Consider the following 14,518-nt stretch of genomic DNA (forward strand, 5'->3'; position numbering starts at 1 on the left):
TCTTGTCGCTAGCGACAATGAACACGACAAAGCGCAGAACGTTATCGCACTGTCACACCAAACGGCGCAATTTCGTGCGGCGCGTTGTCGCGATATCGCCCTGTCGCTTGGCTTATAAGCCAATCCTTCGATTTGAACCGAGCGACAATGTAACATCGCGACAACATGCCGCACGACAGCGCGCCGTTTGGCGTGCATCGTTAGCGACAGATGAAAGTCCGACAACGCGCCGTTAATCGCTTTGTCGTGTTGTCGCTAGCGCCAACACGACACACAAAAGCGTTCCAAATCAGCCACCATAATTTATGGTTTGTCGGATACTATAAACACTACATGTATAACCGTAATTATTTATTAATGTATTACAGACCTTATGACAGACATTAATTCAGCTTTACATGTATTTAACTTTTCAACTTATTATAAGAGCTAGGTTTTTTTTGACATGACAAGACTGGAAATAGTTTTTGAAATGAATGTCCCATTTGATGTAGATCCAGACCAATAGATTGTGTGACAATTTTCAGATCATTTGCTCACTCCGTTTTTCCAGAATGATTATTTTAATTGTGAAAAATGACAAAAAAAGCGTTAAAACGCTTTTCCCTCAAAACAAGCTAAGAATAACACAAAATCACGATCTTTAATTTGTTTCTGAACATCTTTCTTAATAACTTTTGTTTATCTTTCTTCTTTAAGAACCCCAGCTGATCTGTAAAAGAAATTCCATTTGTTATGCGTTTGGACGTCAGTCCTTTAAAATGAGTCAAATGTGAAACCTCCACTAATTCCCCATACATATTAAAAACACCTATGTTATTTCATCAATAAATAAATGTGACCCAAATGTCATCTAGCTATGTTGTAAGCAGAAAATTCACCCCATATTTTTGGACGTTTATGATACGCTATTTCCCGGCAACATTGTAATGTGTTATTTAACAACACGAGTTTGAATGTAACAGGTATTTGGAGACATCAGTATTTATGTTTACAATTAATTAGTTGCACTAAGTAATGTTTAAGATAAGATTAAGTAAGTAGGTCTTATAGGTATCAATATCAATTTATAATAACTTTTACGAGAGACAGTATTTGTAGAACATAACAAATTAAGTCATCACTGATTCTAGAACGAAATGATTTTGTAATTTAGATGATAGATCATTTAATTTTTGTTTTGAACAATGCAGTTTGATTTGATATACAAAGAGATTGGTGAATACGGACGTTTTCAGCGTTGGGTGGTCTGGGTGGCGTCCTCAACTAGTGTGTACGCAGGACTTCTAATTTTAACGTCATTTTTTGTACTGGCTATTCCAGAACACAGGTGAAACTACTATAAATCACTTATTTCTATTGCAAAAAAAATTATTGCACAATAAATTTAGTTGAAAATTAAATCTTTTTTTTCAGACGGTGTGTACATGTATTTCCAAATGCAAAATAAATTGAATTAAAAATGCGTTTGAAATAATATTTAAATGAACAATCAAATTATTATTTCAATAATTTAAATACACATAATTATTTTTTTTTTTAACTTATCTCGCTTGCAGATTTTTTTTAAATATTGAAATAGATAGAATATGATCATGCACGCGAATGAATGTATAAAAAATCTGTTATATACTTATAAATGAGATATTGAGATTTTTTTGATGATGAAATAAAATGCTTATTTTCATTTTCCATATTTTCAGTGTAAACATTATTTATCATTGCAGTGAAACATAATTTCCGTATTTTCGCTTGTTTCTTGCCGGACTACTTTCTTCTTAATTTAGCACAAATTTAAAGTAGAGGTTTTAAGAATTATAAGGTCAAAACTGAGAAAAAGTACATAATAAACAGAAAATTAAAGTTTTCTTCTATAAATACAGGATTTATTTTCATCTTGTAATACCAAAATTATCATATTTCATACCACTCATTTTTATAGAAAAACTTGAATATCCTCTATTTATTTCAATCATAAATTAGATCTGCTTGATTTGTTATTAGTATCTTGTTTATTTATATTGTTTATGAAAAAGACATTTCGATTATCTAGTGGACTGGTCTAGGTTTTCATAAAAATGTCATTGAATTAAAACTTGTAGATTTATTTCACTGCTCTCTATTTCCTAGTGTTTCATTTTCGTACTAGCTAGGGTTAGAGGGAAGTCTAAATCATATACAAGCATTTTTTCCACGTCTTAATTCTAATTCAGTGCTATACTTTTCAGTTAAGGGCAAATCATATAATTGTGCTGTCCAATGTATACATTTTATAGATTACTTGCATTTGTTTATCTATATTCTGTCTTGTAATGTATATATCACATTTGTCTACTTGTTCTGTCTGTAGTTATTTAAAAACTGGTTGTGTAATTGTTCAAATCTTCATGTATTATGGAGGATAATAAATAAAAAAAAAATTCTTTTTTTTTTCGGTGGTTGGCAGACGACTTTCTATTCATATCATCACTTGATATGAAATAATGAAATTAAATGACAATAGCTCTGTTTATATACACGAACCGTTTTATGTGATGTAGGTGTGCTATACCTGGATGGGATAATGATACGTATGCCATACAGGATGATACACACCTTGCTGCAATAAACAGAACAATACCCCTGGCTCCCAGCACCGAAAAATACAAATATGACCAGTGTCATTACCTAAAACTTGACGACGATGGCACGGAACATCGTGAACAATGCGAACGTTGGGTGTATGACAAGTCCATCTTTAAGACGTCACTAGGCGCTGAGGTAAAGTTTGAATATTGAAAGTAAATTGAATCCCGTCGTTTTTAAGTTAAAACAGAAAAAGCGTTACACAATTGTATATAATGGTTGTTAAAATGTATGTACTTTATAATAAGTTTTTTATCTCCATCTTAGCTGAATATGGTGTGCGACCAAAAGATCTTAAAGTCAAATGCACAGATGGTCAATTTTGCAGGAATTTTTGCAGGATCATTGCTAAGCGGGATATTTTCTGACAAGTATATATTAGTTTGTTAAGTTATTTTCTATTTTATGTTAGAAACCAGTTATAAACAATTTCGTTAAATGGATTTCTGATTGAGAACTTATACTCGTAAAATGCTTATTTAGTACGCATAGAACAATTGCTTAGGTACCAGTATCATTTTTCTTTTACATTTTAACAAACAACAAGACCGTTATAATGCCGTCGTTATTTTATCAGCACGTATATTAGCCATAGAAAGAACTAACACTGTTGATCTCATCTTATTTCAGGTTTGGCCGTAAAACAACAATGTGCGCATCACTCACACTTATTTTATTTTGTTCTTTTGGGATGGCTTGGAGTTCGAATTATATCGTTTTCATGATTCTTACATTTCTTGTCGGATTCTTTAATGTAGGACAGTGGATGCCATCTTTTGTTATAAGTATTTTGATATTTGTTATCGTTTTTTATTCTTTTTCTTTGCACTAACTTATTACTGTAATACTCGTACATGCATGTACGCAATTTTGTTTCAACGTTGAAAACACCGTGACGTTGTTCAACCAATATTTAACGACACGCTAGATCTAGTGCAAATGTTGATTCAACGTTGACTCTCGAATTCATCTTTATCCATCAACTTTTGATCGTAGAATAATAAATGCCCGTTCTTCTACTGACTAGATTGAGTAAGACTCCGTATATATTTTTTTTTTATTTCACAGAAATTGAATTCGTTGGACCGTCTATGAGGAGATTTTCTGGTTATTTATCATCTTTTATGTCATCATTCGGGCACATTGGTCTTGCGGCGATAGCTTACGGTATTCGAGACTGGAGTACTTTGCTTATTGTTGCTTCTCTACCAGGAATTATATATCTACCATTGTGGTTGTGAGTATCTTTATTATTTCCTCATGTTTGAATTGTTTGACCTAACGTGCAATTTTTGTAGAATATTTATTGGCTGTTATACTGAAAATCATTTGTATGTTACACATGTTCGGAAATGCAACAGAATATTCATGTATTGTAACTGAAAAATAACAGCAACTAAAAATATGTGGCAGACTTTAATAGAAAGTACTGCTCTATTAAGGCAATGTTATATTTTTATGTAAAGAAACGAGACATGTCGTTACAGGAATGACCTAGGGGCAAGGGCTAATTTTATTTTAATCAAAGGCATATCGTCTGTAACGATTCAAAAACTCATAATACAAGTTAAACACTTGTGTCTCGGATTCATTATTTCAACACAATACACTTTTATCTTAGTTTTTGGATGAATGATTGTTTCGACGCATTAATTAACAACGTCTTTGCAATAATTCTTGTTTCTTTATGTTGCAGTAAAAGCGTGTTTCCAGAGTCCGCCCGATGGCTTTGTACACGAGGAAGGACCGATGAAGCAAAATCTGTCATTAAACGCTGGGCGAGATGGAATAAAGTAAAACTTCCGGAAAAATTCTTTGACAAAGTATTAGCTGTAGAGGAAGAACAAGGACCAACTCAGGGTCAGATTTGGGACCTTTTCTCTAATAAGACAATGTGCGTCCGGACCATGCTGATCTTTATAATATGGTACATAACTAACATAAGACATACATTTTATATACTATACTCAATAATAATTCAAAGTCGCATATTAGTAACCATTGTATTATACATGTATATAACTTTAGTGGAATTGGATGTCCAAATGATAATTATGCTAGATTAATTTATGTGATTGATACTTATACTCTATAACATTATTTCCGTAAATCGTTTAGATAGATAATGCCTTTCCTTGTATTCTCATGTATGAAACGTTATAAAATGATAATAAACAACCAAATTAATGGACAAAATTTCTGAAATTCTAACCAAGAACAAAAACATAAGCTTTGCCACGTCAATATATTTTGACTACATTGTATATGTAAAAAGAATATGTGAACTTTAGTTAGATTGATTGTAAACAAATCTTCACATTGTATATCGTGACATGTTTTACCGACAGGTTGGTTGTATGTTTGGGATATTACGGACTAACGTTCACCTTGTATATCGTGACATGTTTTACCGACAGGTTGGTTGTATGTTTGGGATATTACGGACTAGCGTTCACCTTGTATATCGTGACATGTTTTACCGACAGGTTGGTTGTGTGTTTGGGATATTACGGACTAGCGTTCACCTTGTATATCGTGACATGTTTTACCGACAGGTTGGTTGTGTGTTTGGAATATTACGGACTAACGTTCACCTTGTATATCGTGACATGTTTTACCGACAGGTTAGTTGTATGTTTGAGATATTACGGACTAACGTTCACCTTGTATATCGTGACATGTTTTACCGACAGGTTGGTTGTGTGTTTGGAATATTACGGACTAGCTTGTATATTGTGACATGTTTTACCGAAAGGTTGGTTGTGTGTTTGGAATATTACGGACTAGCTTGTATATTCTGACATGTTTTACCGACAGGTTGGTTGTGTGTTTGGGATATTACGGACTAGCGTTCACCTTGTATATCGTGACATGTTTTACCGACAGGTTGGTTGTATGTTTGGGATATTACGGGACTAGCGTTCACCTTGTATATTCTGACATGTTTTACCGACAGGTTGGTTGTATGTTTGGGATATTACGGACTAGCGTTCACCTTGTATATTCGTGACATGTTTTACCGACAGGTTGTTGTATGTTTGGGATATTACGGACTAGCGTTCACCTTGTATATCGTGACATGTTTTACCGACAGGTTGTTGTGTGTTTGGGATATTACGGACTAGCTTGTATATCGTGACATGTTTTAACCGACAGGTTGGTTGTGTGTTTGGATATTACGGACTAGCTTTCACCTTGTATATCGTGACATTTTTACCGACAGGTTGGTTGTATGTTTGGGATATTACGGACTAGCGTTCACCTTGTATATCGTGACATGTTTTACCGACAGGTTGGTTGTATGTTTGGGATATTACGGACTAGCTTGTATATCGTGACATGTTTTACCGACAGGTTGGTTGTGTGTTTGGGATATTACGGACTAGCGTTCACCTTGTATATCGTGACATGTTTTACCGAACAGGTTGGTTGTATGTTTGGGATATTACGGACTAACGTTCACCTTGTATATTCTGACATGTTTTATCGACAGGTTGGTTGTGTGTTTGGGATATTACGGACTAGCGTTCACCTTGTATATTCTGACATGTTTTACCGACAGGTTAGTTGTATGTTGGGATATTACGGACTAGCGTTCACCTTGTATATCGTGACATGTTTTACCGACAGGTTGGTTGTGTGTTTGGGATATTACGGACTAGCGTTCACCTTGTATATCGTGACATGTTTTACCGACAGGTTGGTTGTCTGTTTGGGATATTACGGACTAGCGTTCACCTTGTATATCGTGACATGTTTTACCGACAGGTTGGTTGTATGTTTGGGATATTACGGACTAGCGTTCACCTTGTATATCGTGACATGTTTTATCGACAGTTTGGTTGTCTGTTTGGGATATTACGGACTAGCGTTCACCTTGTATATCGTGACATGTTTTACCGACAGGTTGGTTGTGTGTTTGGGATATTACGGACTAGCTTGTATATTCTGACATGTTTTACCGACAGGTTGGTTGTGTGTTTGGGATATTACGGACTAGCGTTCACTTTGTATATCGTGACATGTTTTAACGACAGGTTGGTTGTTTGTTTGGGATATTAAGGACTAGCGTTCACCTTGTATATCGTGACATGTTTTACCGACAGGTTGGTTGTATGTTTGGGATATTACGGACTAACGTTCAACATCGGCGACCTTGGAGATGACTTGTATCTCAATTTCATGTTGCAATCCCTCGTTGAACTTCCGGCCAACATTTTATGTCTACTGATACTGGACAGAGTTGGAAGAAAGCCTGTGATGATAGGAAGTATGCTAATTGGTGGCGTCGCTTTGATAGGGACAATATTCACTCTGTTGTATTTACCAGGTTTGTACGAGTCATTATACCACTGGCAATATTTTGATTGGCCAAGTTATAAGAATCTATATGAATGCAAATTAGCATTGCAATACAACAACATGTTTCGAAAAGTCTTTATGGTAACATGTAAATGCTATAAAGAATCTTTAAGTTACCAAATAATGTGTTGTTGAATCCATCTATGCCAAGTGGCTAGGTCTTATGTAAAAGTTGCATATTTTTATAAGAACATAATTATTACAATGCCCGTTGAAGTCTTTTTGAGAAAAGAGAAAAAAAAATGAAACATAAACCAAATTCTGTTAGAAAAAAATTGAGTATTGATCAGATTAAATAAAATGAGTTTTAATAACATTCCGATGTACATGTAGTTCAAATGTCCGTGGACGTTTTATAAACAAAATTGAAAACAGTTTTACATTTATATTATTAATATTGCAGTTTTTTTCAAGTATCGAATTTGTTATTTACAATTACATGAATTTCATGTGTTTTATATCATTACAGATAAACCAGTAGTGACAACAGTTCTTGCGTTGATAGGAAAAATGGGATTATCTGCAGGATTTTCTACCGTGTATATATTCTCTTCTGAATTGTTTCCCACAGTTGTAAGGAACGCCGGTATGGGGGCAAGTTCTTGCATGGCTCGTATAGGAGGCATGGTTGCCCCGTATATTGCAGATTTGGTACGGTTACGTTGCGTTTTGGTTAAAGTGAAATTTTTAGTTTGTCAGCTAATTTTTTTTTTTTGCTTAACTGTACATGTTAACTAACATGGGAAGTCGTCTTTCCAGATGTAACACATATAGCTTTTACTAGTTTATATAAAGAATAAATGTATACATATAACTCTATCTCAAATTTTATTTGTAGCCAGACGTTATGTCTTTCGGATAATTGAGTTCAATAACCAGGTGATTAAACTTAAAACGGGCATACCGTGTATTAATTTTACCATACGCTTACTTTCTATTACCAGGATAGATTGGTTGGCGGCAAGTTCGGTGTTGCATTACCACAACTTGTTTTTGGCAGCCTGTCCATTGTCGGCGGTATAGCAGCAATATTTCTGCCAGAAACACTAAACAGATACCTTCCAGAAACAATAGAAGATGGGAAAAACTTTGGAAAGTATGAACTCGAATAATATGTTATGCATGTATCTTAATTTTACTGTAGCGTTATTAAGTTTTCAGGTTCCGTTTTCAATGTGGGTCACAAAATATCACTGCAGTGTTAACCACGTATACATATTTAGTAAAAACATATATATACCTGGGTTATAAAGCAAACTTTTCGTTGAAAATAAGTAAAAATGGAATCCAAACATAAGAATACATGTATTACTTTAGAATATTTACGCCAATAACAGTGTATTATGTCCAGTTTTCTGTAAGCTACAGTGAAAAATTAAACTTGCTTGAAAATACAGGCGAGTATTGCATATCTATCACGAAAATACATGTACATAAAATTTCATGAAACTATGACAGTTTTAAAGATAAACGCAGAGAGGTTTTCCTTAACTTTCTATTACCAGGATAGATTAGTCGGCGACAAGTATAAATAATATTTGGTTCCATATATGTTTTCTGAAAGTGTAAGAAAATGTTCTTCACCTTGTTTTGCTTAAACTGATTGCATTCTTCAAAAGTTATGTACGGACGCTAAAATATGACTTTTACGACCTTTAGAGGCTAGAAGGTACAAGAAAAATAAATCTTAAGTTTACCAGTACTTTAATAAAACTTAAATATATCAAAATTACATTGCCTGGAAACATAATAAATACAAATAAGTCACTTTGTTTTATTTTCAGGAACAACGATATACATATTGAAAAGATGGTTGAAATATCTACAATAGAGAAAACTGCTGATACATCCAAACTTTAGAGAAACTTCGAACAAAACAATATTTCTTGTGCTTTGAATAACACAGGACTTAATTTTCATTGACGATTTTTAATGATAATGTTTGTGTGTTTCATGAAAAACATAAAAATAGATTTTTTTATGGTTCAGATTATTAATTTACAAAAGCATTTACAACATATAGTCGTGCGCAATAATTGTTGACAGCGTAATCATGTTGTTACATTTACTTTGATTTGTAAACTTCAATTACAGAAATTATATAAAGTAGAAATTTTCAGTTTATTGAGTGACTGACCGAATCATGCAACAATTTCTTGATTTAGTCTGTTCAAAGGTAACCAAACGCAAGTAACCGGATCTTTTAGGTTTATAATAATGTTTTTGTTTATAAGTACTTAATGTCTGAAAAATAACAAATAATGTTTGAAAAATGTTTATTGTTTAATTTGTTGTCTATAATGATTTTAATACTTGTAGCTCCATCTTCTTTTCGGTGTAATGTTCAATGTTGCTGGTGTAAAAGCTTGGACGCTCTGCAATGCCTTCGCCTGCAGTTATATAAGTTTTATCATATAAGTAAATAAGAGAGACGACAGAGATTCAAATTATAAAACAAATGAAATATGAAGAACCCAAACAAACAGAAATGCGGCGTTTTTAAGTCAATTTTAACAATGTTGTTTATCATTATATTGATAGTTGTTACCTTGTATCTATCAGTCACATGCAAGTAGTGATTATAAGCTCTAGATATTCATTTTGAACAGAATATTTATGAGGATCCAGTATTTAACTACCGGACCAAATGAAAGATCTAATAAAATACTCTACTTGATAAAAAAATACGGTGTAGTTGTATAGTTGCGAATCATTATTTTTTTGTTTCTGTTGTTTTTTGTTTTTGTTTGTTTGTTGTTTTTTTTTGTTGTTTTTTTGGTGGAGTGCCCCTTTAAAATGTAGATTATTTCAGGCACAAACGTGCACCTGAGTAGAACCACCAACGTTTCGAAAGCAAGCTGGATTCGAAGACGGCTGGCAGCAGCGATGAGGGGCAAGTGGTTTGAAGTCAACAACTTTAACCACTTGGCCACGAACGCCCAAGTAACCATCTAAGATTTATTTTACTTCTATGTCTGAACTGTTAATTGTAAACTAATGTAAATACTAATTGATATAATGCTTGATTTTGCAGAATAATGTTTTTATCATAAAAATATACCGGTGAAAATTTCCTCGGTTGTCTGTCCCTAGAACTCCAGTCTGATGCTTGCCTGCTCTTCACGATGATATAGATTATTACAATTATTACACCAAGTGTACATAGTCCACCTATAACAAGACAATAATTTAACGATACAAATAGCGAACCTTACAGATTACAGATTGTTTCTTGTTTTAAAATATAATTGTTTGTTTCTCAAATAGGTGTCGCTTAATAAAAGACTTAATTATTTTCGAAAACTCCAAGTGAGAAATATTCAAATTTAAATTATTATCTGATATGTTGTATGCGCACATGATCAGTGTTTCACTTATAAATTATAAGTGCTTATAATGCAATACCAGAACTGTTTTTTCTATGTTCTTAATTTGATTGTATATAACATCACATAATAAGTACTAGTAAGTTGTTTTATTACAATGGTGTCCTATGTAATCATAACACTACAGCAGCATTTTATTCTAGTGAAAAATTAAAGTTTATTTACCAAGAGCTATCGCTGCATAAGCAGCAGGAGATATGAGGCAATCTGATTGGTCACCACAAGGGTCATACTCGCTACAGCTCAGTGAGTGGAATATACAACGTTTGTTGGCACACATGTATTCATAAGAATGACAAAGCCCTGCAAATGTAATCTAAGATACACACTAGAAAAGTCGAATATGAAAGACAAGAACAGTTGACTATAGAAGACAAAATAGTTGAATATAGCAGAAACGAACAATCGAATATAGAAGCAAGAATATATTGTTTTGTAATAAACGTATGATTCTAATAGACAATCAATACAGTGCCACGTGTTTTGGCTTTTAGACACAAATGAACAAACTAGGGAGTCACAGCCATAGGTTGCCCGACCATGAGAAATTTAGACATTTTGAAAAGAATGTCTAAGTGTTTGGAATACAATACTTAAATAATGCTATAATTAAACATTCTAATAACATTGTCATTGACTAAGGTCATAGCAAAGCTAAGAGCCAAAGATGAAACATATGTCTCTAACAGCCAGTGGCACTTTTGAGAAAATGATGATAACATTTACCTGTGTGAAATGCTGTGAATATAAGCGACCAGTTTCTTTTGAGTTTTGATGGAAACTTGATTTTAAGAACCTCGTAAGAAGTGACGAAAGATTGGGTTGTTTTGAGGGTGCTATTTTCATTTATTTCTATACCTAGACAAACACATAAGATACATGTACAAGGTAAATTGTAAATCGAAATTAATTTTATAGATATAACAAAGAAAGAATCGATCTCATAAATGTTATATTCGTTTATAGAATAAAACTGCCATGCATCTTTTGGTTACTGTATTTTAATAAAATAAATCTTATTAATTATATAAAGTACAATGAAATTTTACTTTCATTTAGATGAACATCATCATAGACAGTTAATATTATGATAGTTTTGTTATGTATTGATGTATGCTGATCTTCCCTTTCATCCACAATAACACGTGCCATTATTCTCAGAGATTCTAAATTGCTCGGATAGTCGGCGTAAATGGTCAATTCAAACTCTTTACATGTTGAGTTAACAACAGCGTCCTCGGTTTTATAAACAATCTGTCCAGCAAATATCCAGTCATTGTACATAGATATAGTGCTATAACAAGTGTCGTCTGCTGCTGTTCCTTCGTAAATGTCTGTAACGGAATCTGTAAAGAAAATCAGTAATAAAATCAGCGTAATAAATGAACCTATTGCAAATTTGAAAGCAAAATACATGTACATAATTTGTACAGTAGAACAGTTCAGAAAAAAAGTACAGACAGATCTATCTAAATGTTTAAAATTTTAGGAAGCACGATTTTATTAAGTACAATTTCATATACAAAAAAGCATATTACTGTAAAGCAGCACGCCTCCAGATTATGCAAATTTTCATAAAAATGTGAAAAACTATTTAAAAGAAAATTACTTTGAAAAAAGATAAGACAGTTATTAGATATATATAAATATTGCAAAATCAGTCATTATTCGAACATAACATGTAAATTTTTTAATGTACTTTAACCTTGAATCTTTTTACTTTCCTTAAAATATTAGTACATTTTTTCTCAAGTTTGATTTTCTTGAAATTTTTTGGCTCATCTGGAGGCATGTTGCTTTAAAAAGAGGGACCGATTTAAAGCACGAATATGACAGCTCACTTACGGATATAATATCTACGTCAAATCAAACTAAAAAGAAAAAACATGTTGACACAAAACTTACAAGTGCGGAATTCGTCAGCTCCTATGACAGAGAAAATTAGAAAAATAATCACTAACATAATAAATACAGACATCTTAGTTCATCAAAAGAGAACGGTTATTCCATTTTCAGTAGAAGACATGTACTTTCTTTATTCCTCTAGATATAATAATATCATGTAATTACACAAATTGGAATTATTTATGCGCGGACGATATTTGTTTACTTTAGATATTGTAGTATTAACAAGCTTTGGCAGATAAATGACAGGTGCAGTAGAATTATCTTTTTAAGTCTAACAATACTTTTATCTTTATAGTTAGTCTTGTTTCTTGTCCGACACGGTTGGTTAGTATATTTTCCTCTAAATACATCAAAGATGTCCACTGTCTGGGTGAAGTAACTCGATAACAACAACAACAACAACAGCAATAATAATAATAATAATAATGATGATAATAACAATTATAATGACAACAAAAACAACAACATTAGAACAACCAATATAATAATAATAATAATAATAATAATAATAATAATAAATGTTAATAATTATTTCTTTGATTATGAAATAAAAATAGACGTCACGATCAACCAATGAAAATCGACGTTGAAACGTTTCTGACGTCATATTTGACGTTGTTTCTATGTTATTTGCGCATTGTTCACAACAGCAATCTAAAGCTTAAATAATATTGTTAGTTTTCATTAGTTTATATTATTACAAGAAAATAATTAAAGTATGGGTACTTGTCTAGGAACACGTAAACCAAAGCGGAACTCTGTGTGTCCGTCCTTTCACGACAGATCGCCGCGACAGAAAGCACCAGAAGATATGATGAGGGATCTCGAAGAGGGTAAGTGGTTATTGAAAATAAAATCTGCTAAAAATGTTAATGTCAGAAAAAATGTAAGATAAACATAGGTATATACTATATATCTACAGTTGTAAATGCATCAACTATCAAATCAATTTGCTTTTGAGAGTTTAATTAAGATACATTTTTTCTAAATATCTATAAGTACATCGTATTTTATTTTTCAATATTAACCATTTTGCATTTCTTGATTTTTACAACCGTTACCTGGAAAAGTAACTTCAACAATAACTATCCTAAGTTTTGTGTGTGATTGATCAAGTTGGCAAATTACAACTGAATAGCCCTGTTGCAAATGTTTGCTGTAAATAAATTTCGATAATTATTATTTTACAGCAAATGTCGAGGATTCCAAACTTGCGTCAGCTGGTGTCTCATTTGTCATCGATTTCAAAGATGGGGATACGACCAGAATGCCATCTAGGCTGGCAGACCGGCTTAATGGAACTGACAAACAAACCGAGGATAATAATGAGGTAATTGACTGTAGTGTTCTAAATATAACCAGATCTTTAACAACACAGACCCGAAGGATAGTTTATAGGTTTAATTTTTACTGTAAAACTGTTTTATAAGAACTGACTCTACAATTATTAGAGGCCATATGCATACATTAAACTTAGAAAGTAGGGCTTATCATAACTGAGAGTAGCATATTACTTTGAAGACTAAAGCGAGTTTCTATGTACGGAAACTACATAACGTATTTTCATAATGAGGACAATGGGGGTTGAGGAATTTAAACTACGGGAAGGTCGAATAAATTACAATGAATGGAAAAAATCAGTTATATATAGGCATGTATTAAAATATTGGTACACCCTGCTTGAAATTTACTGGAAGTTTACTCATGAATAGATTTTATATTTGAGTATTAATGTACCACTTCCAGATCATCTACACATCTGAGGAAAAAGAGATTTTAGCCGAGCTTCTTCGTAACGACATTTTACGTGAGAAGAGAGAGAAGGCAGCTGGCCTCTCTGGAGCTAAATTCTAATCAGGTACAAATAATTTATCTTCTATTTTCTGTGCACGTGTAATAGCGTGGTAATTACCATGAACTACCAAGGTTTACAGATCTCATTAAAAGCATACATGCATTCTTGAGTATTAATTTTTATCGGTTTCTCACAACAAAAAGTTTATAAAGTCGGAGCGTAAAAAGTTCAATAACTTTATATGTATGTAGAATATAAGCAATAAATTTAACAGTTGGTATATACTTAACATGTTTATTTTCCAGGTTCTCCACGACTTAAATGCTGATTAACTGCATCGCATTATCACCACGCCTCTCTTCTTAACCTTTTGTTTCTGTTGCTTCGGGTTTTTTTTGTTGTTGTTTGCTATGAGTTGTTTAATAAAAGTGTGTTAATGGAA

The 14,518-nt window shown here is 32.8% G+C and overlaps 3 protein-coding genes across 3 annotated transcripts; 2 read left to right on the top strand and 1 right to left on the bottom strand.

The window, feature by feature from the left end:
* The first annotated feature begins 1,054 nt into the window (after positions 1–1,054).
* Positions 1,055–8,976, top strand: LOC132737195 (organic cation transporter protein-like). Its single transcript, XM_060724454.1, has 10 exons — positions 1,055–1,330; positions 2,541–2,760; positions 2,893–2,996; positions 3,256–3,410; positions 3,694–3,862; positions 4,322–4,552; positions 6,732–6,955; positions 7,457–7,638; positions 7,932–8,083; positions 8,772–8,976. Exons 1-10 carry the CDS (start codon positions 1,188–1,190, stop codon positions 8,845–8,847), a joined length of 1,656 nt encoding a protein of 551 aa, XP_060580437.1. The 5' UTR covers positions 1,055–1,187; the 3' UTR covers positions 8,848–8,976.
* Positions 8,977–9,251: 275 nt separating this feature from the next.
* Positions 9,252–12,723, bottom strand: LOC132737196 (uncharacterized). Its single transcript, XM_060724455.1, has 5 exons — positions 11,423–12,723; positions 11,100–11,231; positions 10,539–10,676; positions 10,049–10,158; positions 9,252–9,377 (listed from the first exon to the last, which is right to left on the bottom strand). The coding sequence occupies exons 1-5, from the start codon at positions 11,793–11,795 to the stop codon at positions 9,294–9,296; spliced, it is 837 nt and encodes a 278-aa protein (XP_060580438.1). The 5' UTR covers positions 11,796–12,723; the 3' UTR covers positions 9,252–9,293.
* A 136-nt stretch (positions 12,724–12,859) lies between these two features.
* Positions 12,860–14,518, top strand: LOC132737197 (uncharacterized). The gene is made up of 4 exons (XM_060724456.1): positions 12,860–13,114; positions 13,472–13,611; positions 14,028–14,139; positions 14,382–14,518. The coding sequence occupies exons 1-3, from the start codon at positions 13,000–13,002 to the stop codon at positions 14,133–14,135; spliced, it is 363 nt and encodes a 120-aa protein (XP_060580439.1). The 5' UTR covers positions 12,860–12,999; the 3' UTR covers positions 14,136–14,139; positions 14,382–14,518.

The sequence above is a fragment of the Ruditapes philippinarum genome, unplaced genomic scaffold (genome assembly GCF_026571515.1).
Source record: "Ruditapes philippinarum isolate M1 unplaced genomic scaffold, ASM2657151v2 ctg5782_1_1_1_1, whole genome shotgun sequence".
NCBI lineage: Eukaryota > Metazoa > Mollusca > Bivalvia > Venerida > Veneridae > Ruditapes > Ruditapes philippinarum.